A 27,294-nucleotide genomic window follows, 5' to 3' on the forward strand; every position below is an offset into this window, starting at 1 on the left:
CTCGATACCGCTTTGGTAGGATCTTCCCTCACGTTCCATCTTCCAGTTTTTCATGATATTGCGCCGTTGTCGGAAATGATTCCAGAACGTGCGTTGGCAAAGAGTATCAAGATCAGCCTTGGTGTCCTCAGAGCATCGTCCAATGCAGCATTTTGGCGGGTTGTCGACGGGGCGGGCAGACGAGAAAGGGAATTTGTAGATCAGATATCGATAGATATCGAGCGCGGGGTAGCCTACAGCAGACGAACAAAGCCTGAGGGCCAGTCCTCACTTGGCGACGCCCGACGCGGCGGAAGTAGAGGCGCATTTGCGCCGCCCCGTCAGCGCGCACGATTTTCATGTTCCCGCCACAGTGGCATTCCGTCGTCCAAAGCAGACGAAAAAGCAGGAGGCGTGGCCTTTCATTGTCACCTAATTGGTCGCCAGCTGTCGTTCTCGGCAGCTCTTGCCGACGTCGTGAAAGAAGGTCGGCATGGCAGTTTTTTTTGTTTTTTTTTTGGCTCGACGTCTCTCCCCTCCCGACTCCGGAACTGCGCGTCTATTTCCGCCGCCCGCTCACGACGCCACGTCGGGCGTCGCCAAGTGAGAACTGGCCCTGAGGCGTATAGTGTACGCATATTATACGCATTTAGGGCCAATCTAGAAACAAGGGTTTAAGTTTTTTTTAGTTGACCGCTAAATCGAGGGCGGTCGCACTCGCTCAAGGAAGCGTGACCACAGTGGAGATGCCATCCGTTGGTCATGGAAGGCGTTGCCTTCCGTTTGCTGCTTCATTCTGCTAAACTTGACGTGCTCGTTTTCCTAAATTCATCACTTGCTATCTAAATTCGGCATACTCTGTGTGTGCTGTCGTTCGTTCGTCGCCTGCCCTTCATTCGTTTTCGCCATTTCCGGTTCCCGTTGGTTCGCAGAGCGGCATGAAGATGACGGTTAACTGTATGTGTTCATCTTTGGGTTACTGTTGTCTTCGGAAATACATGCCTACGGTCGTTACGACGGGTAACGGTTTATTGGTTTCGCTCGCAAAGCATATAAACGCTACTTCAACACGTCACTGGCGATAAACATGTTCATCCGTGTCGGTGGAAAGCAAAGGGTTGGCGGTGTCGCAGGTAATCTCGCAGATAAAATATTCACGTTTCATATGACAACGTTTACCTTGTGATGCCGATCAATTCTGCTCGCATCCAAAGGGTTCGTACGTACTCAACGCAATAACACGGCTCGCCCGGCTTCCTTCGCTGGACGTCGTCCCCTCGGTTCCCTCCATCGGCCAGTTTCTCCGTTTGTTATCCCACGCGACTGCACAGGGTTGGCAACAAACGGAGCAGCTCCGCCGTTGTTAAGGGTCAGAAATTAATTCGTTAACTAACACTGTCCATGACCAACGAATGGCTGCGCCCGGACGGTCACGCTCGGGGATAGGAGAATCCCATTGACGGCGCGCCAAGTCGGTTCTCTAGGGTCTTCCTATATTAACTCTATGACTAAATCATTGTAATTCAAGGAAAAGCGGCTGCACATCATAATAGTAAGCGTGGTGGTGGTGGTAGTGTGACGTAGAGGGAAACGAAGTGAGGTCTGTCTGCCCATGTATGGTGGCACGGTATAATCGTAAACGTTTCCACATGCCTCTCGAAATTCTGCGTTCCGTGTTAAGGAGAGAACATCGTAGGGCTAGTTAGTGACACTGAGCCATTGACTGTTTCCTGTTTCGTGATGATTCATGTCTCTCGTTAAATCTTCAAGTTGGTAGTCACCGGTGTCTGGTCGTCTTCTGTCTTCTTGTGTGTTAGCACGCGGGTTGTCGATGGGTCAGCTACCCTATCAAGTGAGTACCATTCCGTGAAACTGGTAATTGTGCCTCCCCGTTGCCATTCCCATTGTTATTACGATCGTCGCGATTGTCGTCCCGCCGTCAACATTGTCGTCAACATTACAAATCGTCGTCCGGCACGTCGACAGTAGGAAGAAGGAACAAAAACGACAGATAAAAGACTTTTCGTAAACTAGTTTAGGAATGTCCACCTAATATATATAACAAAATTTGAATCTAGAGTAATGGTAGTATGATACAACTGCACAAATGCAAGACACGTGGCGAAAATGTATCGTAAATTAAATGTCATTTGTCCTTCTGTTGAATCGTGAATCTATTCCGAATAGTGATAGGGCATCACGTTTGAGAATTAAAAGTAAATTGGAAGCTGTCAAGTGTCTAGACACCATATGAACTTCATCCTTCTTATGTAGAAGGCGTAGATATATGTGACGCGTGAAAAAGGATGCACATGTAACTTGGTCGGTGCTAGGATAATTTATTAGATCCCAAGGGCTGCCAAGAAAATTACGCGCTCCGTCACGTGATCGTTCTCGACAGCCAATCCCATTAATGGCACAGCAGCCGCCATGATGATGATTCGATTTTAAGCCTACATTTCTGAAATTAACCTGAAGAAGGACATCAACCATTCTATGATGATGGCACAAAATGAGATAGAACAACGAATAGGAACTGGAACGACGTCGTTACGAACAATTCCGTCCTTCTAGCAGGGAGCATTTTAAAATATTCATTCAAGACCCAGAACAACACAATGCCTTAGAAAAGAAAAAAAAACTGTTGTTTCGCGTCCGCAGTTTCCATTCGGCCTTGTAGAAGTAGGCGAACGATGAGGTGACGGCAGTATGGAAAAGTAATGGTTGAATGAACTCCTAAATATTAATTAAATGTGCGGCTATTAAAAAGGGATAGGAACGTTGGAAACAATCATGTTAACCACTGCTACTCCATTGAAGTTCTTCCACGAAAGCGTACCCTTAAGTGTAGCGAAAGAGCCGATGGGTTTGATTAATGCATTATTGATACCTCGCTGAACTTGCAAAGAGTTTGGGGATGATTAATCCAGGAAGAACGTGCGTTTCCGGGCTATTCTCGATAAGAGGTGCAGATGGGACACTTTTACTTGAGTTGTGTTCGTACTTTTCCTTCGTTGTATTATGGTGAGCTCACTATAGTCGTATTTATGAACCACAATAAATCATATCAGTACGCGTCTAGCTTAGTGGTTTACCTCAAAAAAGGAAAGTTGTATCGCTAACTAATGATTCACTCAGTATAAATGTATGCCAGAACACATTCAATGCTATACACACCCAGGCATCACAAACCCTCGGAAAAAGAATGGGAACGCAGTGGGGGCTTCGGCTCCTGAGCGGGCGATAGTGCCCGACTGGTTTCCAGTGGTGTGGGAACTGAGGAGGTAGAGCGCAAGAGAAGATAAGGTCGTCCCCCGACGGTGCATGCCCTGATCATTTCCCGGTCTGGTCTGCTTTTGGTCATGTAAACAATAATATTGGATCGCTCCCCGATGCTGCTCTGATCATTTCCCGGTCTGGACTGATCTTGGTCATGTGACCAAAATATAGAATCGCTCCCTGATGCTGATCTGATCACTTCACGATAATCAGTCACATGACCGGGGTGCGGCAACGGATTTCTCTTCTCAGACTGTCAGGCGCCGAGTGTTGCAATCATGTGACCGACAGTTTCGAATCTGGCCAATGATGTTCCTCGATCATCTAGCCGTGTTTGCACTGTCGGAGTCCCCGTCGCCCTCGCTGTGAGTAACGAATGTATCCGGCCGTGCTCCCGAAACTTTCGAGTAATTCCGACATGTTTAAGCGATTCATCGAGGGGTAAGTGCTATTTCTTCTTGTGGTATTCCTCGCATTGATAAACGTTACTCGTAGATGCTTTTCAACATGAATGACACCGTTCTAGAAGGCTTCTCTCGAAACTTAGCAGCGCAGCATCACATAGTTTCGATTTCAGTGATCCATTGTGGTTTTTGCGTTGCTTTTCGGGTAATGGACTACTTTTTGTTGAAAATATGGCTTAGTACAGTGTGGAATCGTATGTATTGTGTATTTGACATCAAACGAAATATAACCATTTCTCATAATAATAATTGATAATTGGGTGTTTACGTCGCGAGACAACTGAGACCATTTCTCAGGACGACTGCGTGCTGCTGCTGTGCTTTCCAACTCCTGCGTGCCTACAAAACATGGAATGCTGGAGGACTTCAGCTCAAGGTTCGTTTTGATAGCCATTCTAAATAAAAAGAAAAAAACTTCCGAAGGGAATAAATTATTCCGCTTTAATGCGTTTGCGTAATATGATCGACGCATGATATGTCAATTTGTTTCAAATTATGAGTGAATGAAAGCTATCATGATCTTATATTCAGAATGTCATGTTGGACAACTACCAGAGCGTGCGTAAAGAAATCAATGCCTTGATGGAGGTATCACTGAAGTGCCCACTCTCTGCTACTACTAAGTGCTACTCTCTGCCTCAGAGCCAGTGATGATGGTCAAGATTTTTCAAACGGATCTTGTCATGTCATGCTGACAACTGTAAGTTTAGCTATTTTGTCTGTATTCAATAACATGTGCGTCTTATGGTGTGGTGTACTTTTCTCAGTGTAACCCTGACCTCAAGCTATCTTCCACTTTCAGAATCCACCCCACACTTCGGTTACAACACTATGCACTTATCGCGCTGTGATGTTTGCTTGAAAGGAATACAATCTGGTATGCTGTGTTGTTTTTCTTTTAAAAGGACTTCGGGTATCCATAATCAGAGGCCTTCGTAGTAAGAAAGCCATAAGAAAAGGCATCTTCTTGATACATTATTATTTCTCCTAAAGACAAGGGTACGAGTCACACTACATGTGCCATATTGCACTCTCAGAAAAAAGGGTGGAGCAATTAGACCATTTAGGAGGTAATAGTTGTCGCATATGTTGTGCCTAAGAGGTTGCAAAGTTCTACCTGCTACCTCACTCTCTGCCACGAATAATAGGGTTACCGCTTCTGATTCGGTGAGTGAGGGGGGCGTACACCTTTTTGTTGTAATTGGGATGGATGATAATTTCTTTTACCACCTTTTTACACCCCTTATCAGACGCTATGCTGGCTTAGGAGGTAACCAAGGAAGTTACCACCTTCTTACACCTTTTTTCTTAAATAGTGGTTCCCAAATTGTTTGAATGTTGCCCTCGTATTAGCAAAGGTGCGCAAATATTCCTTCTATTTTCTTAAAGAAGGTATAGAACGATCATGACACATGTAGTACGGATTCTCAAGTTGTTCACGTGTTCCATGTTGTTGGGCGTAACTAGGCTACTCGGCCTAGCTATTTTCAGTAACTTTTTGCATAGCTCTTTGCTTTTGAGCTCCAGTAACTTCTTGAGGAGCTCGATCCTTTCACTTTTGCTTTTGTTTGGGGGTGGGGGGGGGTTAAGTTCGTCAAAGTAACTTGAAGAAAGTTCAAAGTTCCTTTTGTTCGATTCTGGTCGATTCTGGTCTACAAACATCGCAGGCTGAGTCCTCCCCCATGACTTGAGATGAAAGATGACACGTGCACGGCGCGACTAACTCCCGTTGTTACACGGTGAATGTTACAAATTATGTTTTAGCCGAGCATTAGGAAGCTCAGGTGTCGCGCATCTTAACGATAAGCAGTGTATTGATAATGATAGAGGGCATTGAGTAGCAGGACTAAAACATATCACAAAGGTATCACAAATCAAACACAATATTTTTTATTAACTGTAATCACACAAGTTTTCAATAAATCAGAACGGACACTACATTTAATCAAAGAAGATATTCTTAATCAATATGATTACAAACAAAATTACAAGTTGTATTATAAAAAGTCTGAGATGTGAGAATCTGATAGGTGTAAGTAATTTCGACCACAATATGCTAAGTTTAATATTCCAACATGACACAAATAATCAGTTTCTTATGAAGTGAATAGTGCAGACATAAGGAAATAATTCGAATCAACACATAACATTAATAGAGAACCTAACTGACGTATTATCCAACATGTAGGGAAATAATAGCTACACCATATCAAAACGAGAAAACGATCACCACATTTAATCAAAGAAGATATTCTTAATCAATATGACTATAAACAAAATTAAAAGTTGTGTTGTAAAAAGTCTAATATTCCTATACGTGAGAACCATCAGTGCAATAGCTGGAAGTTCTGATAGTTGTATGTAATTAACTGTGAACAGCAGAGACCCTGGAAGACTATGGGACACGATCACAAGAGGAAATAAAATCTATACCTCTACAAAGAAGTTATTCTTAATCAAAACAACATAGTAATCTATCATTCAGAAAATCAGAAGAAAAAATAAAACTCATTCAGAAAATAGACATCTTTTCAATGTAGAGCAATTGTCTCTTCTGTTTTCAAGTGCACATCTACACTTAATTAAAAGCATATATATGTTTATTTTATTGATAACATTTCGTTGAAATGTGAAGACAGGTGCCGATAGATGTATGGAAGACCGCGGAACACGAACGACAGTAGGAAATAAAATCTATACCACTACAAAGAAGATATTCTTAATCAATACGATTGGCAATCAAATTACAAGTTGTATTATAAAAAGTCTAATATTCCTATACGTGAGAACGATCATTGCAATAGCGTGAATATCTGTCATAACATTTCGAGCGCAATAGGGAATCTCAGTTTCATATTCCAACATTACTCAACTTTTAATTTCTTATTAAGTGAACAGCATAGACGTAAGGAAATAACGAGAAACACCACAATCAACAGCTACAATTAATAGAGAGCCAAACCTGCGCAGCATCCAACACATAGAGAAATAATAGCTAATCAATCTATCAAAAGGCGAAATATTACAATATAGCACAGACTTAACGCTGAAGAACAGAGGAACACGCGGCGACACGTAAACAACAACAGAGGAAAATAATCTATCATTGAACCATCATAAAATCGACCAATATACAATTTTCATTATAACAAACACTACGAACCTTGATGGAGGTATCCAAGACGCAGGAAATATGAACTGTTTTTACTCTTTTCCTCAAAGCCAGGAGACTTTATGTCTCTATCGATGTGACCATAGCACAGCGCATGCTTTATCACTCAAAGGGTTAGGGGCTATATTACTTCGTCCAGCAAACGGGCCGCTCTAGACGTCAGATAAAAGAGTTCAAAGGCGATATATTTTATTGTGCTGCGCAAATAGATGTCGATATCACTCGCGGGGGTCACTATCTTTTCGCATCCTTTCCCTGAAACGGGAATCTTTCGTAGAGATGCGATATTGTTATTGAACATGTAGAGAAAGTTCAAATTATTAATTGGTAGCAACGATACTCAATCAAAAACGAGAAACAAATTTAATTTAATCAATTTTTGTAATATCTTGCAACAGAAATTTCTAATCTAATGAACCACACAGAAATATCAAATGTGAAATGCAACTCAGAGTTATGAGGCATTCCCATCTTAGAGGTACTTACTTATGTCAATCGAGTGAACAATTGAAACAAAAACAAGACAATAATTATTTCGAGCAGTAAGTTCACAACTCACAGAATATCAGTCGAGTGAATACTTGAAACAAAATCAAAACAATAATTCTCACGACAGGTGGAGGTTATAGCATTCTAAACCAGATAGTAAAATTTTAATCAATAATATAAACATAGATATGCTTTTAATTAAGTGTAGATGTGCACTTGAAAACAGAAGAGACAATTGCTCTACATTGAAAAGATGGACAGATTTTGTACTCGATACCATAAGTCATGGGAAGATGTGATAAAAAACTGCTTCGAAAAGGAGGAGCCGCGAAACGATTTCATTATCGCTGCATTTCGATACGTCCTAGACATGGTCGTATTCGGAGAAATGGTACAAACTACAGAACTGAAGGTGCAAGAATTTATATGCCGAATCTACAATACTTATAAAAATATCTGCACACCAACGTCGGAATGGCCACTGGGATTGATGGCGGAGTTTTTGAGGTTTGCCAACGGAGAATTGAAATACACTAGACCAGATGTAATTGTAATCATTGCAATGGGCATTGCGTTCATCAAGAAAGCAGTCGGATCAAATTATCATATAGAAGCCGTCTATATCGCACGATTCATTACGGATTTGTTGAAATTACACATATCTGAGATGGAAAGTACATAAAATCTTATCACGTAACATGTTCCACTACCACGGCAACGCAATTGTTTTCTTCTACCAGTCAGTGATGTCGAATCAACAGAAGTTCAATATTGTCGTGCAAAGTCTGATGTATTATCACCTGTTGAAACTCAACAAACATATCAATTGCGGTGGACCACCAGACGATTTTCATCTAATACTCTCTTGTACGCCATTCAAGAATCTTCATACAAAGAAAGGAAACATCAATAAGAGACTGTGCAAATTCATCGCGACAAAGCGCAAGTTGTTGAAGCAATACAAACACGGCGACAACATAGCGCCTGCGTTAATCAACGCTGGATTCAAGGGCCCAATAATAAACTATTTAATGTCTTCGGAATTCATCAATGAAGACAACAAACGAAAACTTCAGAGTTTGAAATAGAACTGTAATTTATCGAAATAAACATGTGTATAACTGAAACAATAAATGTAATCTTTGTCATCATTATAATGAATTCTACGCATCGTAACGAAAACAGCTTATGATTAGATTGAAGATCGCTAAGGAAACGAATATTCCACAATTTGTGTAAGAATTCTCATATGGAATGAGACCTGACCACCAAATAGGTTTTACTCGACTACACTCTGTAGAAGTTCAACATCCGAACGATAGAATTGCCGGAGAAGGATCGGTCATTGAAATTTAGAGACATGATACATCAGTCTATGATTACAAAAAGGGATCACTAATCTCATGTGAAAACTTATCATATTTCATGAATTAAATTCCACAGTGCATGTATATTTCTCAATCAGTTGCACTAGCCCAGACATAGTAAAAGAAGAAGAAAAGGCGTCTTTGACAAGCAACCCGATTGGAGTGCGGAATAAATATTTTTGTCAACACAGTTGTCCGTTTCTATACGTGACCAGCTCCCGTGGCTCAGTGGTTAGCGTGATAGCCATGTCACGTCGAGACTGGGAGGTACCCGAGTTCGAATCCCGGTGCCGGCTGTGCTGTCTGGGGTTTTTCCTGGGTTTTCCTCAGACGCTTTCAGACATATGTCGGCACAGTTCCCCTAGAAGTCGGCCCAGGACGCACATTTCCGCAGGGCGTCAGTCGTGACGTTGCCCACACATGTGAGGCCGACAACGGCAAGCCCTTTCACCACCACCACCACCTTCTATACGTGAGGTACTCGGAGGTACTCGGAGTGGGAGGTACCCGGGTTCGAATCCCGGTGCCGGCTGTGCTGTCTGGGGTTTTTCCTGGGTTTTCCTCATACGCTTTCAGACATATGTCAGCACAGTTCCCTTAGAAGTCGGCCCAGGACGCACATTCCCCCAGGGCGTGAGTCGTGACGTTGCCCACATACGTGAGGCCGACAACGGCAAGCCCTATCACCACCACCACCACCACTTCTATACGTGAGGCCGACAACGGCAAGCCCTTTCACCACCACCACCACCACCACCACCTTCTATGACTGAATAGGAAAAATGAGCTGTCCAAGGTAGGGCAAAACGGGAAATAAGGCAAGATAACTGATTGCGGCGGGATAAGTCAAAGCGTTCGCGACACAGTGTCATCGACTTTTACAATCGCATTCGGGTTCAGTGCCTGGGAGATAATACGAAGCCTTCGCGAAAAGCGAATCTATTATCAGATGCCACAATGCAAACGAAAGATTTTACGAGCATGACGTGCAGGCCAAGTCTACATTTCTAATCACATAGTCTTCGTAACACACAGCACACAAACGTATATGAAATAATTTCCAAGTGACAGTCAGATTTTGGGAGAAGCGGATCACACAACCGCCATCAGAAGTGCTTAACCAATATACAATGAAGATGAGCGTTATGCATACTTACTATTTACTTAAAACTAGAAGAAAGGGTCACCCGCGTCGACGAACCCGTTTCCGGAAAAAGCAACACGCTCGCGTGCGGTACCGTGTTAAGGCGTCGGGCGCAGAATCGCGTTCCGTTTCGGGTACGGCATTGGGGAAACGCGGCCCGGCGTCTTGCCGAAACGTCTTCGAGTTTTAAGTAAATTTCGTTCGGAAAATATTCGTAACTTTTAATATCCACGACATAAAGAATTCGCATTATGCTATAGTGTATACGGAAAATATCAATTCGATTAACTTCACTGACATCGTGAAAGAGTGCTCGCAAGGTGAGCAAGTTAAAACTTGCGTATTGTGAAATTACACATTCTACAACACTGATCATAAATCGCAACGCCTGTTCAAATTGTAATTAAACTCTCACTGATGTGTGGTAGTCACCACTTCTCCTGAATGTGAATCGATAAATTTTAGCAATTCAGCCACAATCAAATATCTTGTATAGTATGTGTGAGTATATGCACAACTCTTTAATCTATACCTTTAAAAAAATGCAAGAAATAGCGTGCAGTTTTGACTTTGAAAATTTAAAGAAGAAAATGATCTTTATTGTGAGTAAAGTTTCTCTCCCACGGAGAAGTTCGTGATGCGTTCTAGGAGCCGAGGTTGATCCCAAGAAAGACGTCCGACGAGCGAAGTACTCAACAGCAACAGTGTTTAATTAATGTACACTATGTACAAGGCAATGTAAATCAAGACAAAATCTTACGGAACAGCAACCCGGCGGATTTGGACGCTGATACCAGGTCCCAGACCTTCCTGTAGCAAGTGTCCCCGCTCGAGCTGTCCGAAAATAGCTCGCTCCCGCTTATAAAGTGCTAAATTGACCACTGCCCACTATATGCAGGGTCCAATAAAATCAAAACCGTGAAACCAAAACCAAACACCTAATTCGTTAACATAACTAGGTTTGTCACGTGAATTTCCCCTTTCCAATCTGAACTAAATCCAGTAAGCCGGTCCGCCATCTTGAACATGCTGTAGTATCCACAGTGCAAGTGGTTCAAGGGATTACTTCGGCCGGTAACAAAGACGCGCCAACCAAGTGGGTCATTCCCGAACGCCCAAGGCCGAACCGGACGCCGGAGTGCGTGGGAAACATCAAGCACTAAGTACGGGGTACAGAGTGATGGAATTCATATAAATGAATAATATTTTGCTTTTGCAATTAAAACCTTACATTGTGGAATTTGCGTTTTACAACATTATGAGCTAAAGACTTATAAAATTAAAGTATGGAGTAGTGATAGATATTGCATTTGGTAACAATGGGCCGCTCAGGTTACATGCGACACGCACACGCACGATAAGATATATCAGAAAACAATGGAAATCATGTATCGATAGTGTGAACAATGGGTTCCCAGGTTTCAATAACATGCGCCGCCAGGATAAGGTAACGGTTAACTCGGGTAAACAATGGGAACTCACGTGTCGATAGTGTTTGATGGGCACCTGGATGCACGTTTAATGACATTTAATAACACGCAATGACATGTAATAACACGCAAATGACATGTAATAACACGCAAGTGACATGTAATAACACACAAATGACATTTAATAACAGGCAATAACATCTGATGACATTTAATAGTATTTTTCCGATCGGGTTGACGTCAGTCCGTCACCTGGTTTGGTTGCCGCGTCAGAGCGCCAGGTAGTTTCGGTTCCCACCAAGCGCCCTCTAGTTTTCAAGCTTTGGCCGTCTGTAGTTTCGGTTTCGGTTTTAAATGAATGGACGCCAAGCTTGGTTGCTCCACGTGTAGTTCTGGTTTCAGTTTCGAATTCCTACGTGTTGCCAGATGCCCTCTGGTTTCAAGCTATTGACCGACTGTAATTTCGGTTTCAAACCGCAGCACGCTAGTTTCGCTGTGACAACGTCAACGCAGGTTTTTGAATGGTTACCAGATGTCCCTCTAGTTTCAAGCTTTTGACCGTCTGTACTTACGGTTTCATTTGACAAAAAAATAAATGCCGCGTCACAGCATGATTTTTCCCCCCCATTTGATAAGTACACTCAAATAATGATGTACATCAGAGACCAGACAACACTGTATATATTCCTTTTTTATTTCAGCACATTATTTTACTACTCTTTTATTCAACTAACGAAAGATATGTTACAAATTACTAGAGTCTTGCTTGACTTCATCCTTGTACAGAAGCAATCTGCAAAAACAAAGGGAAAACGAAACATCCTGTGAATGCTCTTCTCAATCAGGACAAAGTCTACGATGACTCAAATCTCGATCAGGTGTCACGCAACAACAACAAGCAGCATTATCAAAGAATCGGTTAACGTTTTCCACTTTCCGATATGTCTCTGTTACTGTGTCATGCATTTGCATAGGAGTACGACGTTTGGAAGTAAATAACCCAGTGACAACAATCACAATAAAATAGAGGTGTTCTATACACGCACATTTCCAAACTTGTGTTGCGCATTGCGACAACAGCATACAACGAATCGAGAAGCATTGCATGACTACGTATTGCGGTTACCAGCTGTGATGGTTTCGAAATAAAAATAACAAAAAAAAAAAAGGCATAAAGACAAGAGGTATACTCACATCCTTTCAAAGTTGCGTCGTCGATGAAGGTCTGATCGGTCTCAGTCGTCGACAGCTAGCTTATAAGACCCTTCATTTTTGTTTTATTTCAAGGGAAGGAAGGATCACGTGAATGCATCGTGGACAGCTTCTCCTTTCGCAGGAGCAGCATGTGAAATGCGATACCTCTTGCCGACGCGCTCTTTTTTCTTCTTCTTTTGGTATGATAACACAACCGCGAAACACCCGTCTGGCTTTTTCCAAACGCTCTTTGGGAACACCAACCACACACACACACAAAAAAGAAACCGTTATCGCCCTCGCAAGATGAATTTTCGACTGGTGGTATACGCTGTCTGCCACGTACGAGCTTCCAGCAGTGAGTGTGCCACGTAAGAGCCAAGTGATGTGAGTATTTCAAACCATTTCTTGTGTTACAGTGTATCTTATAGCTAAATGAAATGCGGGCATGTATTTGTTTTAAATTCTTTTTATTGTTTCGCTCAGATGAGACAGCAGAGACATGGTAGCCGATTTCGAAAGAGTGATACCGTAACCGCTGTGCTTTCCATTCCCAATGAGTCTTGCAATATTGTACACATTGCCGGGACATCGTTCTATTACTTGCCTGGGTTCGAAGCTTATTTCACATAGCTTCGAGCACTCGAAGTTATAATAATTGTGCGCGACATTTGCTTCTTTCAAGCAATGCCATAGTTGACGTGTATCATTTTGCGACAGATTTACTCCGTATCTCGTCGGATGACCATTGCTGAGCCAAAGGCGTACGGCAGTTACTGCAGCTGGACATCGGTGGACGTAGATGTTATGGTCAATCTGAGTCACGGTAGTGCATTTTCCCTGTTTCAGTGTTGGTTTTGTAAATTCTGTTGTAGCTACGAAAACGAACAGGGAAACAGCACTCAGAAAGGACAAGGTGTAGCAGAACATCTCCGGACATCTATTTACCATGACGACCTACAGTAAAATGAGACAACTCGTCATGGATTTCAATATTTATTGGTAAGCGTCTTTGGGTGACAACCTATTTTGCAACAGGTCAATTGTCATGTCGTTTATGTACACAGCCAGGTAATGGTAGCCAGTCTTCATTGCGTAGTACATGATACATAGACTTTCGGCCACCAGTTTCATTACGTCGACGTCACGATCACCGTAATAGCTGAATATTGAGCTCATCTGTTTTCCCCATTCGGAGACCAGGTCGAACGGGTGGTCGGATAGGTGCTCACACTTCCTGTGCACCCTGGCATACATTGTTTTTGAAGACTCCCACACAGTCTTTTTCGCGGGAAGGTTCAGAGGCAGGGACTGGAACAGGAAAATGTCTCTGGTTATCTTAAATGCTGCGACGAGCACTGTGTCGTCCGTTGACTTCGATGAACCGCATTCTAACACGTCATTCCAACAGGTATGAGGACGGCGACATTTTCCTTGGAGTTGATGATCCTGGGTAACGTCCCGCATGCCGCACACATCATCACCCGATTGGGACCAGGAATCGCCAGCGTTGGCTGGCTGTTCGACATCGGACCAGTGATCGCCAGTCATTTCGTCGTCGGTGGTGGCAGGTAGTTCTCCGGAACCCAAGTCCTTCTACGACTTCCAGAAGGTTGCAACAGGTACTGCACCTTTCCATTCCGAACGCGTCTTTTTATAATGCGGTGGCCCTTTCCAGGCTGCACACGTGTTAATTCGCTTGCATAAAATTGACCTTCAATAGGTTCTTCCTGCTGGTCACGTAAGAGATAGGTATTCGGGTAACCAATCTTGACTGCTCTCACCACAAAAATTTCACGCGTAAACGAACCAAGATAACTTTTGACTAACTGGTGTCTAGACTTTGCTATTCTGACAAGCTGGCCAACGCGAAAACGTGGCTTCTCTGGGGGTTTGCTCGGAGTAGGATAGAGCTTTTGTCTAAATAAATGTTCATTTTCTTTGTTGACATCCACAGGTCGTGCCGACAGAGTTCTATGAACACGATGATTATATGCTTTGACCAGAGGCTGTAAAATTTTCAAGTACGATTTATGTCCCTGATATTCAAAAGCACGATAAAGTGGCGTCATAAGACTTCGAATAGATCGTTCTGCAATACTTGCTTTCGTATTTGAATTAGTGTGGAAGAGAGATATCCCTTTTGATTTTAAAAATGCTCCGACTGACTTATTGGTGAACTCTGTACCTCTGTCTGAATGAATCAGTCTCGGAGTCCCAATACGTCTAAAAGCGAGTCTCAGTCCACGTATAATTTCCGCTGCTCGTTTATTCTGCACAGGCACTACAGCAAGCATACGAGAAAATGCGTCGATACAAAACAAAAGATAGCGAAAACCCTTGTTGTATCTCGACAGTTTCTGAAGGTCTTTCAAATCTATTTGGAATATATCCTTCGCACCCAAAACGATGGTCTTCCGGAACTGACGTGGTCGCTTAAGTTCTCTGAAGAGAGAGTACACATCACTGGTTTCCAGGAACTTGGCAACCTTCGCCGGCTTTTCACCGATCGCTCGTGCGAGTCGTTGAACACCACCTAGAGCACCAGGATGGTATACGTCCACGTAAGCAGCCATTAGCACAATTTTCTTCCACGAACACGAAGTCCGTCGAATGACAAGTAGGCATTTATAACGGCTGCCACGTCACCTTTGTACCAAGAGGGCGATCGATTGTGCAGTTCGTATTTTATAAGCTCGATGACGGAACTACTTGGAACAACGCGAGAATGACAGATAATCCTTCCCTCTTCATCTATCGCAAATACGGTCTTTAGCATCTGCAGAATGGCGAGGGCCTTCTTCCTGTGTCGTGCGGGAAAATGCGCCAGAATGTTTTCGTCCCGAAGGTAACCACAGTGTTCCTGTTGCGTTTCCAACGTGCTCAATACCGGTTCCATTCTCGAAGTCTCTTAGCCGCTCTTGTGATAACCGGAGAAATGCGTCGACGAGGTGTCTCAGGTGTAAACGTAGGACTACCGGCTGATGGCTCTGCAGTCTCCTTTTCAAGTCGAGATGGATGTACGATAAGTGTCGGTATATTTAGCTTGACCAATAGTGGTAGGATCCTCTCGAGATACGCGGGTCGCCACACATTTCGCGCTCTTGTGACCAAATAATAAACAAGGTCTACAACGTTGGTATTTGGTATTTGTTCACCATTGACAATGAGCTCAAACGTTTTACTATTCCAGCCGAGCACGGGTTTTAGTAAACGCAGTAATTGGCTTGCTCTCATCTTGTAGCCGCTGCTCATAAAATTAACGATGGCATCTTCCTCCTCGTCCGCTTGAATCTGTGTCTGCTCTCTTGTCGATGCCACATGATTTGTCTCCTCACCTGCTGCACTAGGCTGTCTTAATGTGTTCGCGGGAGGATGCAATAGCTTGTGCAAGTACTGGATGATCTCCTTGGCCTTGATATCATCAGGCTCCTGTTTATTCAATATCGACGGAATAGTGCTTTCCCGATAGGGAACAAGCTCGTATTTCTGCATTATTTAAATGCCGATTGCTTTTGCGATGCTTTTGCCCGCTAAACTTGAAACGAGACCTAACAAGGGGGGCAACAAAAATTGCAAAAACCCGCCGGACTGATGAAGAATCCGTTTAATTTTCTTCACATCTGCACGGTCTTGCCTGGAAGCCAGTGTCCTAATGGGTGTTGCAAAAGGCTGCAATTGCTTTTTAACTTTCGCCGGTACGTCGATGTTTCCTTTGCAGAGGTTCATACAAATCTCCCTGATTGTTCGTAGCTGTTCCCTGCTGGCATGTTGAATCAGGTTGTAACGATCTTCCCCTGTCTTTGCTTCAGCGATCATACGAAGGAAACGAATGTGTTTGTTAAGCCTTTTCATGACCTGTATACGATCTGTCTGTGATCATCCGGGAAAATGTTGGTCCACACCTTATAGTGATCGTTGCTCTGTTGAGACAAGTCGATAACTAAGTATGAGTATGGTTTCTGACAGGCATCTTTATATATCGTGGGCAACAAATCATTTCGCCCGAAAATCTGCCTGGACAGCATACGCAGCTGGTCTGTAGTGCGTGGTGAACGAAATAAAACGAGAGCCGTGCTATTGAATTGTATTGTGCGGTACAAAGGGTCGTTGACGAACAGGTATTGCGAGATGAACACAGCCGTGATTGACAGGTGGTGACACCCAGCGATATAAAATTTGCAGATTTCTTTGAGTCTTTGTCGGTCGGCTAAACAGTCGTCAAATATAAATAATGAGTGGCTATAATTCTCCGGATCTGCAGGGATGTCTTGACTGAAATTTACTTCAGGAAGAGTATCGAATACCGGCTGCTTATAAAGATAGATATACCATATTTGCTTGAACGGTTTGTCAAAGAGGACAGCTCTGTGTTTAATTAGTCGTGCCACGAAGGTGGATTTCCCACTTTGACTAGCCCCTGAAATTGACACCGAGGCAGGCGTCACGAACCTAAAAGGTGCTATCACTGTCATTTCGTGCAAGGGAATGAAGTCTGGTCAAGATACGTTTCGTTAGATAAACAAGTCCGTGCTTGCAAACTGCAGGGAAAAAAAGCAAACTGCAAAGGTAGGTTCGACTGCAGAGTTGACGATGTAAAAAAAAAGAAGACTCCTCAAGGTTGCCATGCTGGCAACTTCTTATATAAGAACTGTCTGACGCTCAGCTCCTTCACTCTCGAACCTCCTTCTGAGGAGGTATGGTGTTCAGAATGATGAAATATTTTGCAGTGTTCTAACATGTGCTCCTTTTGTTTTCAGTCGGTCCAACGTGTCCGAAGGATCATCGTCGTCATCATTGCATCAGTGTACAAGTAAGCATCATGTCTTCGTCGATCTTGCATAAACTTGACAAGTTAAAGAAATGTGGAGAGTTTCAAAAAATGGCGACAATTCCTAAAAACATCAAGTATGATGTGGTTGATGTTAACAAAATTGAAACGAGGTATGGCGAGGCGGTCTACGTAGAAATTATGAAGGATCACGAGCACGTAAAGGTGTTCCTTCCAGCTCGGTTTCATAAACTAAGCACTCAAGACATCGAAGACATGAGGAACACGAGCGGGCTCTGGATGGAGAAGAAAGAGCGAGTTGGAAAAGAGGGGAAACGTCTTCTTTCGCCAGACATCGTGTTCGGTCAATCCGAGTAAAAAAATAAAAAGAAATGGTGACATGCCACCTTTGTCCTCCGGCCGATCGGCAGCACTACACAACAGCGCTGGGACTTCAAGTTCATCTGGCTAACGTTCATAACCTTGCAACACCCTGTATCCCATTTTGTGAGACACTCTGTACGCTCCGCAACTATACCAACCGCTATGAGCTTCATCTACATGACAGAGACGACGACGGGCAGGATGTCAGCACATTCTTTCATGAAAACGGACGCTACCTTGCCGGTGTACTTCGACATTTCGGATTTCCGTTACGCTTTTATGTTTTGCTGAAGGCGGAACTCGGTCGACATACGCCTGAGGATGAGATCATATTTGTCACTCAATTTATTCCTTCGAGTGTGCATACGCTGTGGTCGGAACGAGACGTAGAACGTGCTGTCATTGAAGTAGGCACTGAAGTCACCAACAATTTAGAAAAGCTTGAAATGCAAGGGTCGGGATTTTTCTTATTTCGAATTCACGCCTGCATTCTTCATGTCGGTCGTCTCGCACCACAGCTCATTGGTTGTACCGACTTTGAATTGCCAAACGAATTGAAAAAAAAGTGTCGGTGTCTTCTGAATGTCGACCTTCACGAGGATAGTGAACAGAACATGTGTTTCGCATTTTGCGTACTTGCCGGTCTACATCCTGCAAAGGGTTCTTACAGACGCAGAGCTTCATCCTACAGGTCATACCTGTCTCAATATGTATTTCCAGAGACGTTTCCTGTAGTGTTCCCGAAAGATGTAGAAATGTTTGAGAAGCAGAACGATGTGAGCATTAACGTGTACGGTTATGACAAAGATGAAAAATATGTTTACCCGATTAAGGTTGTTGACGACCAGTGCAAGAAGCATGTCGACCTACTGCTGATTGACTTCCATTTTGTACTCATTACTAATTTCAATGCTTTGTTCACACCACCTGGTTATTTTCACTGCAAACGGTGTACGATGGGTTTCACCACCCCGGGTGTACTCGCCGATCATCTACTAATGTGTAAACAACAAAAAGTGTGCAAGACTATTTTTCCAAAGAAAGGTGAGACACTGTCGTTTGCCGGAGAGCATTTGATGTCGGAAGTTCCCTTCTACTGTGTATACGACTTTGAGAGTGTACTATCACCGTGTTCGGGAGGCGGGAATGTCTACGAGGAACACATCCCTTCATCCTTCTGTCTCCTCGTCATACGCTCGTGCGATTCGTATGTCTTGAAGAAACATATTTACCGTGGTGCAGACTGCGTTTCCGTTTTCATGGAACTATTGCGTAATTTGCATGATGAGCTGTATGCGATGTTGCACGAGACTGTGCCCTTGCAAATGACCCCAGGAGACGAACTCGAACATTCTGAAGCCACTCACTGTAACATCTGTAAAGAACCATTCACTAAGAAGCAGAAAGTGCGAGACCATGATCACGTAAGTGGAGAATTTCGCCAATCATTGTGTCAGGGATGTAATCTGAAACTGCGGATACCACGGAAAGTGCCCATCATTGCACATAATGCCAATTATGACCTCGGATTCATAGTAGCTCATCTGCACCTGCTTCGGAAGACAGACATCAGAGTGATAGCCTCCAGTTGTCAAAAGTTTAAGGCTATAGACATTGGTGTGTTCCGCTTCATAGACTCGTTAAGCTTCCTCAATGCTAGTCTCGACACACTGACGAAAAATCTATGTGACAAAGGTGAATCTAACTTCAGGTGTCTGCGTCAGTTTTTCGCAGAGGAGGACTACTTCAGGTTGGTTGTACGTAAAGGGGTTTTCTGTTATAACTACGTTACCTCTTTTGAACGTTACGACGAGCCCTGTTTGCCATCACGTGACCAGTTCTTTAACCAACTGAACGGATCAGAAGTGAGCGAGGAAGATTACCGCCATGCGCAAAATGTGTTTGAAAAATTTCAACTGAAGAGCCTGGGCGAGTACTCGGATTTGTACCTTCTGACGGACGCATTGCTTCTGGCAGACGTGTTTCAAAACTTCCGAATATGGGCGTTGGAGACGCACAAAATTGAACCACTTCATTTCGTGTCACTCCCGGGACTAAGCATGTCTTGCGCACTAAAAATGAGCCGGATTAATCTGGATTTAATCCACGATCCCGATGCCTATCTGTTAATTGAACGGGGCCTGCGTGGTGGTATGACCCAGTGTTCAACGCGAATGGCCACTGCAAATGTCCCAGGGACAGATCAGTACGATCCCGAAAAACCAAAGACCATAATTCATTACATGGACATAAATGGACTCTATGGCACAGTGATGCGTGAACCACTCCCATTCGGAGACTTTGAATGGCTGTCACCCGAAGAGGTTGCAGGTTTAGATGTAACCCTTGTTGCAGATTATGCAGACGTTGGTTATTTTTTAGAGGTAGACCTGGCCTACGTACAAGAGCTCCACGAACGACATAAAGATTTAGCGCTCGCGCCCGAAAAAATGAGCGTCCCGTATGAGTTGCTTTCGGATTATCAGAAAGACCTGATGAAAAAATTTAACCTCCCACAGCATGATATAGAACCGAAATTACTCCTTACACTGCTTGACAAGAAGAAGTATTTTCTTCATTATCGCAGTCTAAAGTTGTACCTACAGTTGGGTCTTCGGCTCGAGAAAATTCACCGGGTGCTCAGGTTCAAACAAAAACCATTCCTGCGATCCTATGTTGACTTCCATCATGAACTACGCAAGCAGGCAACCAATACCTTCGAACGTAACCTGTACAAGAGTTTAATTAACTCCGTATATGGGAAAACATGTATGAATGTACGAAAGTTCGTCGACTGTCGCTTAGCAACTTCCGAGGAGCAAGTGTTGAGATTCTTGCGTAAACCGAACCTCAAACAATTCAGGGCTCTAAGCTCTAACGTAGTCTTGTTTCAGTTCGCTCAATCGATAGTCCGTATGCGACAGCCTCTGTACCTGGGGTTCACTATTCTCGAGCTGTCTAAAGTCATGATGTATGACTTTTATTATAACAACTTGCTTCGGGTAGCCCCGGACACAAGGCTCTTGTATATGGACACAGATTCTTATATCGTGATGCTGAGCGATGAGAAGGCCCTTGCGGAGCTCGCCGATACCCACCTTGATACATCTGGTCATTCTTGTGATGACTCGATGTATTCTACGAAAAACAAGATGGTGCTAGGAAAATTTAAGAACGAAATGCCCCACGACCACATCCTAGGGTTCTGTTGCCTGAAACCAAAGCTCTATGCACTAGACCTCCATAGTAAAAGACGATACAATCGTGCTAAGGGGGTGAAACAATGTGAAGCCCAGAAGTTGCATTATTCAATGTACATAGACTCTCTTAAGCTTGGTGAAGTGTACAAAGTTTGTCAGAACCTCATTGTGCGCAAGGAAAATATAAATAAAAGTGTATGTGTTACGAAAGTAGCTTTAAATCCCCTAGACACAAAGCGTTTCATTTGTGAGGATGGTATCCACACGTTACCCTTTGGGTACGCATCCAATGGAAAGATGTAGACAGTTTTTATGCATATGTTGCCCTACCTGGCTGTTGTTGTTGTAATGCTGTTTTATATATATATATATATATATAAGATTGTGCCTGTAACGACATGGAAATAAATACAATTTTATTGTGTCAAAGTACACTGCAACATGACATGTTGTCTGTCTTTCTTGGGAATTGCTTCCGTACAAGGACGGGTACCAGCTTGTCGTTCAGCGTGAAGTTCGTTGACGAAAATCTCTGAGTGCACTCTCGGAGCGAGAATCCACAAGCGAGCATGCTGCCTACATACAGGCAGTAGAGGCCACATGTAGCTGATCCATAGCCCTGAAGTCTTTTCTTGTTATAGTAAAATGACCTGGTAGGATGAATGAATTGGTAGAATTCTTTGTAGACGGGCTGAATGCCGTAACTATCAAAATACGTAACTACATTGTCACCGGAAACATAAGTCATGGTCCAGTGTTCACCGTTACTGCTCCTTGGAGCTGTGTTAATCACATAAATCCCGGGTATGGCTTCCTGTCTTGCGATTTCATTGCATGCAAAGGTTCCCCGAAACAGTTCTCTGGTGCAGTAGTGTCTACTGAATGCTGCATAGAACTGCCACTCCTCCATGTTTATTTTTCAGACAAATTTCACTCGTCTGTCTTTGTTGATTTCTAGCACACGTGGTGTTTCGGATACAAACAACACCGTAACTGCTTCTGTTAGATTGGCAGCAAACGTTAGGGTCAGACGAACGTTGGCTTGAACAACAGGACAAAGAGCATTCACTTCTGCATCTGGAGTCAGATGGTAATAAAGCATAAATGTCTCTTTTGCATACGCAGCTGGAGCTATTGGTATATCCTTGCGTTTTAGTTTGTGAAGCAGGTGTATATAGGCTTTGGAATAGATGTCTCGTTGGAAGTCGAACTCATCCGTGTACTGTTGTCCACCAACGTCCAGTAGTGCTCGTTTTAGTTTGAAGTTCTCAAGCTTGAATGGGTTTCGTGGTCTGCTACCTTGGTAGGCATCGCTCCTGACCATCAATACTGTTAACTTGGAGGGAACTCGCTCGCTGTACAAGTCGTCAAATATCACCTGAGATTGGTTAGGGGCGATGGTTCTGTACTTAATTTCCAGTCCTCGGAGAAGGTATACTGCAGGTGTTGTTTGAAGTCTTCGTTCTATACCAACAAGTATACTCGGCGATAACTGAACACGTCGGAGATAGAGCACGATACGTGAAAATTCCACAGTGTGCTTTTCTGTTGCACCATCAGCTTGCAAGAGACGAAAATCATCCGACGCTTGACGTAGCACAACTCGAATATCGGTTCCGTTAAGAATGAGCTTCTGTTGTTGACATATGTCGCTGAAGATTGGGCTGTACATGTCACACAGTGCCGATCCTTTGGTTCGCTTGTAACGAGCGAAAACTCCTTTTGAATCAGATGTGGGAGCATATACCTCACTCGTGCCTAAAGGGTCTGGCTCGTATAACATTGCTGAAAGGGTGTGTGTCTGAGTTACATTGTTGGCATTCGTAATGATGTCCAAGTAGGAACGGTAGCCATAATGTTCGAAACTCGAAACCAAGGTTGAATTCAGGTAGATATGTACGTGTTGAAACAATGATGAACCAAACGCTTGGACAGGTATGACTGCATCAGGTGTTGTTGAAGTGCTTGTTGTAGTTACCGCTGGATCTCCATTCTTTCGAATGATCTTGCACTGAATATGCAAAAAGCTGGATTGAAGATCAAAGAAGCCCCCACCGAGTCCCGGAACATTGTACTCGATCACTCCGCTTGATGTCGGAGCAGATACTGGGAAAAACTCGACGTATTCAGACTTCTCCAAAGCAAAATTTGTAGGTGGAAGAGAGAAGAGTTCCAGCTGGTTTGTAGTACACAGACAAGAATCTTTATGCACTACTGCAATAGACATTTTTTTTTTTCTGTCAAGTAAAGAAGTCAGATTTCCTCCGCTTCTCCGCAGGTCGAGCTTTTTTAATGGCCTTGCGTTTTCTTCCTTTCCCTGTGAGTCTCTGAAGTAACTCGTCACGAGTTTTATGCACTGTGCGGTCTACTCCTTTCTTGACGGCTTCTCGAAATGATGCTCCTTGCTGGACTTCCTCGGCTATATGTCTTCCAGTATCAAGGAGCTTTCTTCCAACGTATGGCGCTACCTTCTTGGTCAGTATGGGCAAGAAACCCCTCAATACGTCACCAAATATGCCTCCTCCAATCTGATAAAGCTCGGGAGCAGTATAGTGTGGTAGATGCTCTCGCTTTCCTGCACCAAAATGTGCTATGCAACATGGTGGGTTTGTTATATACATTTACGTAGGTGGATCGTCAACCCGACACGTCCAGAGCCAGAAATGAATGGAATGAAATCACCTATCTCGTTTGCCAACTCGATTTGAATGGTTGTCAATTCCTTCGCAGATACATATTTATAGTACAGGTTTGTGAATAAATAAGACATCACATCATTCCTACCCTGGACTCTGAATGGTATCGATCGAAGAAGTGGTGCTGTCACGTCACCCACAAATTCGTTCTCGATGACATCGCAGTATATGAAAATATAGTTTTGAGCAGGGAATAGACAAACGTCTCGTTCGGCGACTGCATAACTTGAGAAAGTTGTCCTCTTTCCGAAGCCCAACATCAAAGCCAAATAAGGATGAAAGGTCACATAGCCATCGTTCATGCGTTCCAGGTGACAAATTCCGTTGTATGGGTTACATACGAGGAGACGAGCATCTTGCGACAAATGAAGTTTTGTTCGATAGGCATGGTTAATGGAATTAACGAGGTCCTTCCCCGATTCGTAGTAGCCTTCTGGAACTTCATACTTTACCGTTCGTGAACGATAGGTAACTATGTTAATCGTTTCTTCCGTATCCACCTGGTATTTGAGTAGCTTCACGGGTGACCCTCTGTCCAACTCTCCACAGCCGATTATCTTTTCAGCCATGCCAAGCTTAGCGGCAAGAGTTGCGCTAATTTCCAAACCATAGTTCAGAGGAAGTTGTATCTCATAATGACCGCTACCACGTATAATTCTTGTCTTATGCTGCAAATGTTTTGCTAAAAATTGTCTCAAAGACAAGAGAATGTTTTCATTAGCGTTGAACTTGACCTTTTCTGTTGCTTCAATCGTAGAACCAAGGAATGTCGTTTCCGATATACTATTGACTGTGTCAGTTACATTTTTAATCGCAAAAGGGATGTTGATTTCTGTTAAAGCGGCCTCCCACCTACCCTCCAACGTCTGTGGATGGGCTAGCTTTACTCGGAACTTGCTCATTGTGTTGTCGGGAAACACATCCAAAGATGCATTTGAGAGCAGGTTCACATAGAACTGGTCAACCATGTTTTTTTTCTCTTTTTCTGATGAAATTTCTACGCGTACGCTTAATTTATATCGCCAGAAAATGCGTTGACGTTGTCACAGCGAAACTAGCGTGCTGCGGTTTGAAACCGAAATTACAGTCGGTCAATAGCTTGAAACCAGAGGGCATCTGGCAACACGTAGGAATTCGAAACTGAAACCAGAACTACACGTGGAGCAACCAAGCTTGGCGTCCATTCATTTAAAACCGAAACCGAAACTACAGACGGCCAAAGCTTGAAAACTAGAGGGCGCTTGGTGGGAACCGAAACTACCTGGCGCTCTGACGCGGCAACCAAACCAGGTGACGGACTGACGTCAACCCGATCGGAAAAATACTATTAAATGTCATCAGATGTTATTGCCTGTTATTAAATGTCATTTGTGTGTTATTACATGTCACTTGCGTGTTATTACATGTCATTTGCGTGTTATTACATGTCATTGCGTGTTATTAAATGTCATTAAACGTGCATCCAGGTGCCCATCAAACACTATCGACACGTGAGTTCCCATTGTTTACCCGAGTTAACCGTTACCTTATCCTGGCGGCGCATGTTATTGAAACCTGGGAACCCATTGTTCACACTATCGATACATGATTTCCATTGTTTTCTGATATATCTTATCGTGCGTGTGCGTGTCGCATGTAACCTGAGCGGCCCATTGTTACCAAATGCAATATCTATCACTACTGTATGGCCTTTCCATTTGTAGTGCCCGGATGCTGTGACACTAAAATAATGTGATAGTTTTTCTGTATGGCTACGGGAAATCTCGAGTATATCTTGTGAATTGGATCTACGTTTATGTGTGACCTGCGCTGATCTGCTTATTATAATTAATAACATATTTTCCATTGTGTTTATGCATAACGCTCATCTTCATTGGTTAAGCACTTCTGATGGCGGTTGTGTGATCCGCTTCTCCCAAAATCTGATTGCCACTTGGAAATTATTTCATATACATTTGTGTGCTGTGTGTTACGAAGACTATGTGATTAGAAATGTAGACTTTGCCTGCACGTCATGCTCGTAAAATCTTTCGTTTGCATTGTGGCATCTGATAATAGATTCGCTTTTCGCGAAGGCTTCGTATTATCTCCCAGGCACTGAACCCGAATGCGATTGTAAAAGTCGATGACACTGTGTCGCGAACGCTTTGACTTATCCCGCCGCAATCAGTTATCTTGCCTTATTTCCCGTTTTGCCCTATCTTGGACAGCTCATTTTCCCTATCCAGTCTCATAAACGGACAACTGTGTTGACAAAAATATTTATTTATTTGTTCCTCACTCCAATCGGGTTGCTTGTCAAAGACACCTTTTCTTCTTCTTTTACTATGTCTAGGCTAGTGCAACTGATTGAGAAATATACATGCACTGTGGAATTTAATTCATGAAATATGATAAGTTTTCACATGAGATTAGCGATCCTTTTTGTAATCATAGACTGATGTATCATGTCTCTAAATTTCAATGACCGATCTTTCTCCGGCAATTCTATCGTTCGGATGTTGAACTTGTACAGAGTGTAGTTGAGTAAAACCTATTTGGTGGTCAGGTCTCATTCCATAATTCTTACACAAATTGTGGTACATTCGTTTCCTTAGCGATCTTCAATCTAATCATGAGCTGTTTTCGTTATGATGCGTAGAATTCATTATAATGATGACAAAGATCAGATTTATTGTTTCATTTATAGACTTGTTTATTTCGATAAATTACAGTTCTATTTCAAACTCTAAAGTTTTCGTTTGTTGTCTTCATTGATGAATTCCGAAGACATTAAATAGTTTATTCTGATTATTGGGCGCTTGAATCCAGCGTTGATTAACGCAGGCGCTATGTTGTCGCCGTGTTTGTATTGCTTCAACAACTTGCACTTTGTCGCGATGAATTTGCACAGTCTCTTATTGATGTTTCCTTTCTTTGTATGAAGATTCTTGAATGGCGTACAAGAGAGTATTAGATGAAAATCGTCTGGTGGTCCACCGCAACTGCTGTGTTTGTTGAGTTTCAACAGGTGATAATACATCAGACCTTGCACGACAATATTGAACTTCTGTTGATTCGACATCACTGACTGGTAGAAGAAAATAATTGCGTTGCCGTGGTAGTGGAACATATTACGTGATAAGATTTTATGTACTTTCCATCTCAGATATGTGTAATTTCAACAAATCCGTAATGAATCGTGCGATATAGACGGCTTGTATATGATAATTTGAACCGACTGCTTTCTTGATGCATGCAACGCCCATTGCAATGATTACAATTACATCTGGTCTAGTGAATTTCAATTCTTCGTTGGCAAACCTCAAAAACTCCGCCATCAATCCCAGTGGCCCTTCCGACGTTGGTGTGCATATATTTTTATAAGTATTGTAGATTCGGCATATAAATTCTTGCACCTTCAGTTCTGTAGTTTGTACCATTTCTCCGAATACGACCATGTCTAGGACGTATTGAAATGCAGCGATAATGAAATCGTTTCGCGGCTCCTCCTTTTCGAAGCAGTTTTTTATCACATCTTCCCATGACTCATGGTATCGAGTACAAAATCTGTCCATCTTTTCAATGTCTCTTCTGTTTTCAAGTGCACATCTACACTTAATTAAAAGCATATCTATGTTTATTTTATTGATTAAAATTTTATTTTGTTTAGAATGCTATAATCTCCACCTGTCGTGAGAATTATTGTTTTGATTTTGTTTCAAGTATTCACTCCACTGATATTC

At 43.0% G+C, this 27,294-nt stretch overlaps 2 protein-coding genes across 4 annotated transcripts in view; both read left to right on the forward strand.

Moving 5' to 3' along the window:
* The window catches only part of LOC135394390 (transient-receptor-potential-like protein), a 270,798-nt gene that overhangs the window by 83,179 nt on the left and 160,325 nt on the right, over positions 1–27,294 (forward strand). The window lies entirely within an intron of this gene.
* Positions 12,522–21,318, forward strand: LOC135394389 (uncharacterized). Of its 3 annotated transcripts, none has more exons than XM_064625118.1 (4): positions 12,522–13,520; positions 13,930–14,140; positions 17,279–17,331; positions 17,528–21,318. In XM_064625118.1, exon 4 carries the CDS (start codon positions 17,682–17,684, stop codon positions 21,174–21,176), a length of 3,495 nt encoding a protein of 1,164 aa, XP_064481188.1. In that variant the 5' UTR covers positions 12,522–13,520; positions 13,930–14,140; positions 17,279–17,331; positions 17,528–17,681; the 3' UTR covers positions 21,177–21,318. The 3 variants fall into 3 exon arrangements, with proteins under 3 accessions (XP_064481188.1, XP_064481186.1, XP_064481185.1); XM_064625116.1 differs by having other exon boundaries at positions 12,522–12,905; positions 13,239–13,520; positions 17,279–21,318; XM_064625115.1 differs by having other exon boundaries at positions 17,279–21,318.

The sequence above is a fragment of the Ornithodoros turicata genome, chromosome 5 (assembly GCF_037126465.1).
Source record: "Ornithodoros turicata isolate Travis chromosome 5, ASM3712646v1, whole genome shotgun sequence".
NCBI classification, from domain to species: Eukaryota; Metazoa; Arthropoda; class Arachnida; order Ixodida; family Argasidae; genus Ornithodoros; species Ornithodoros turicata.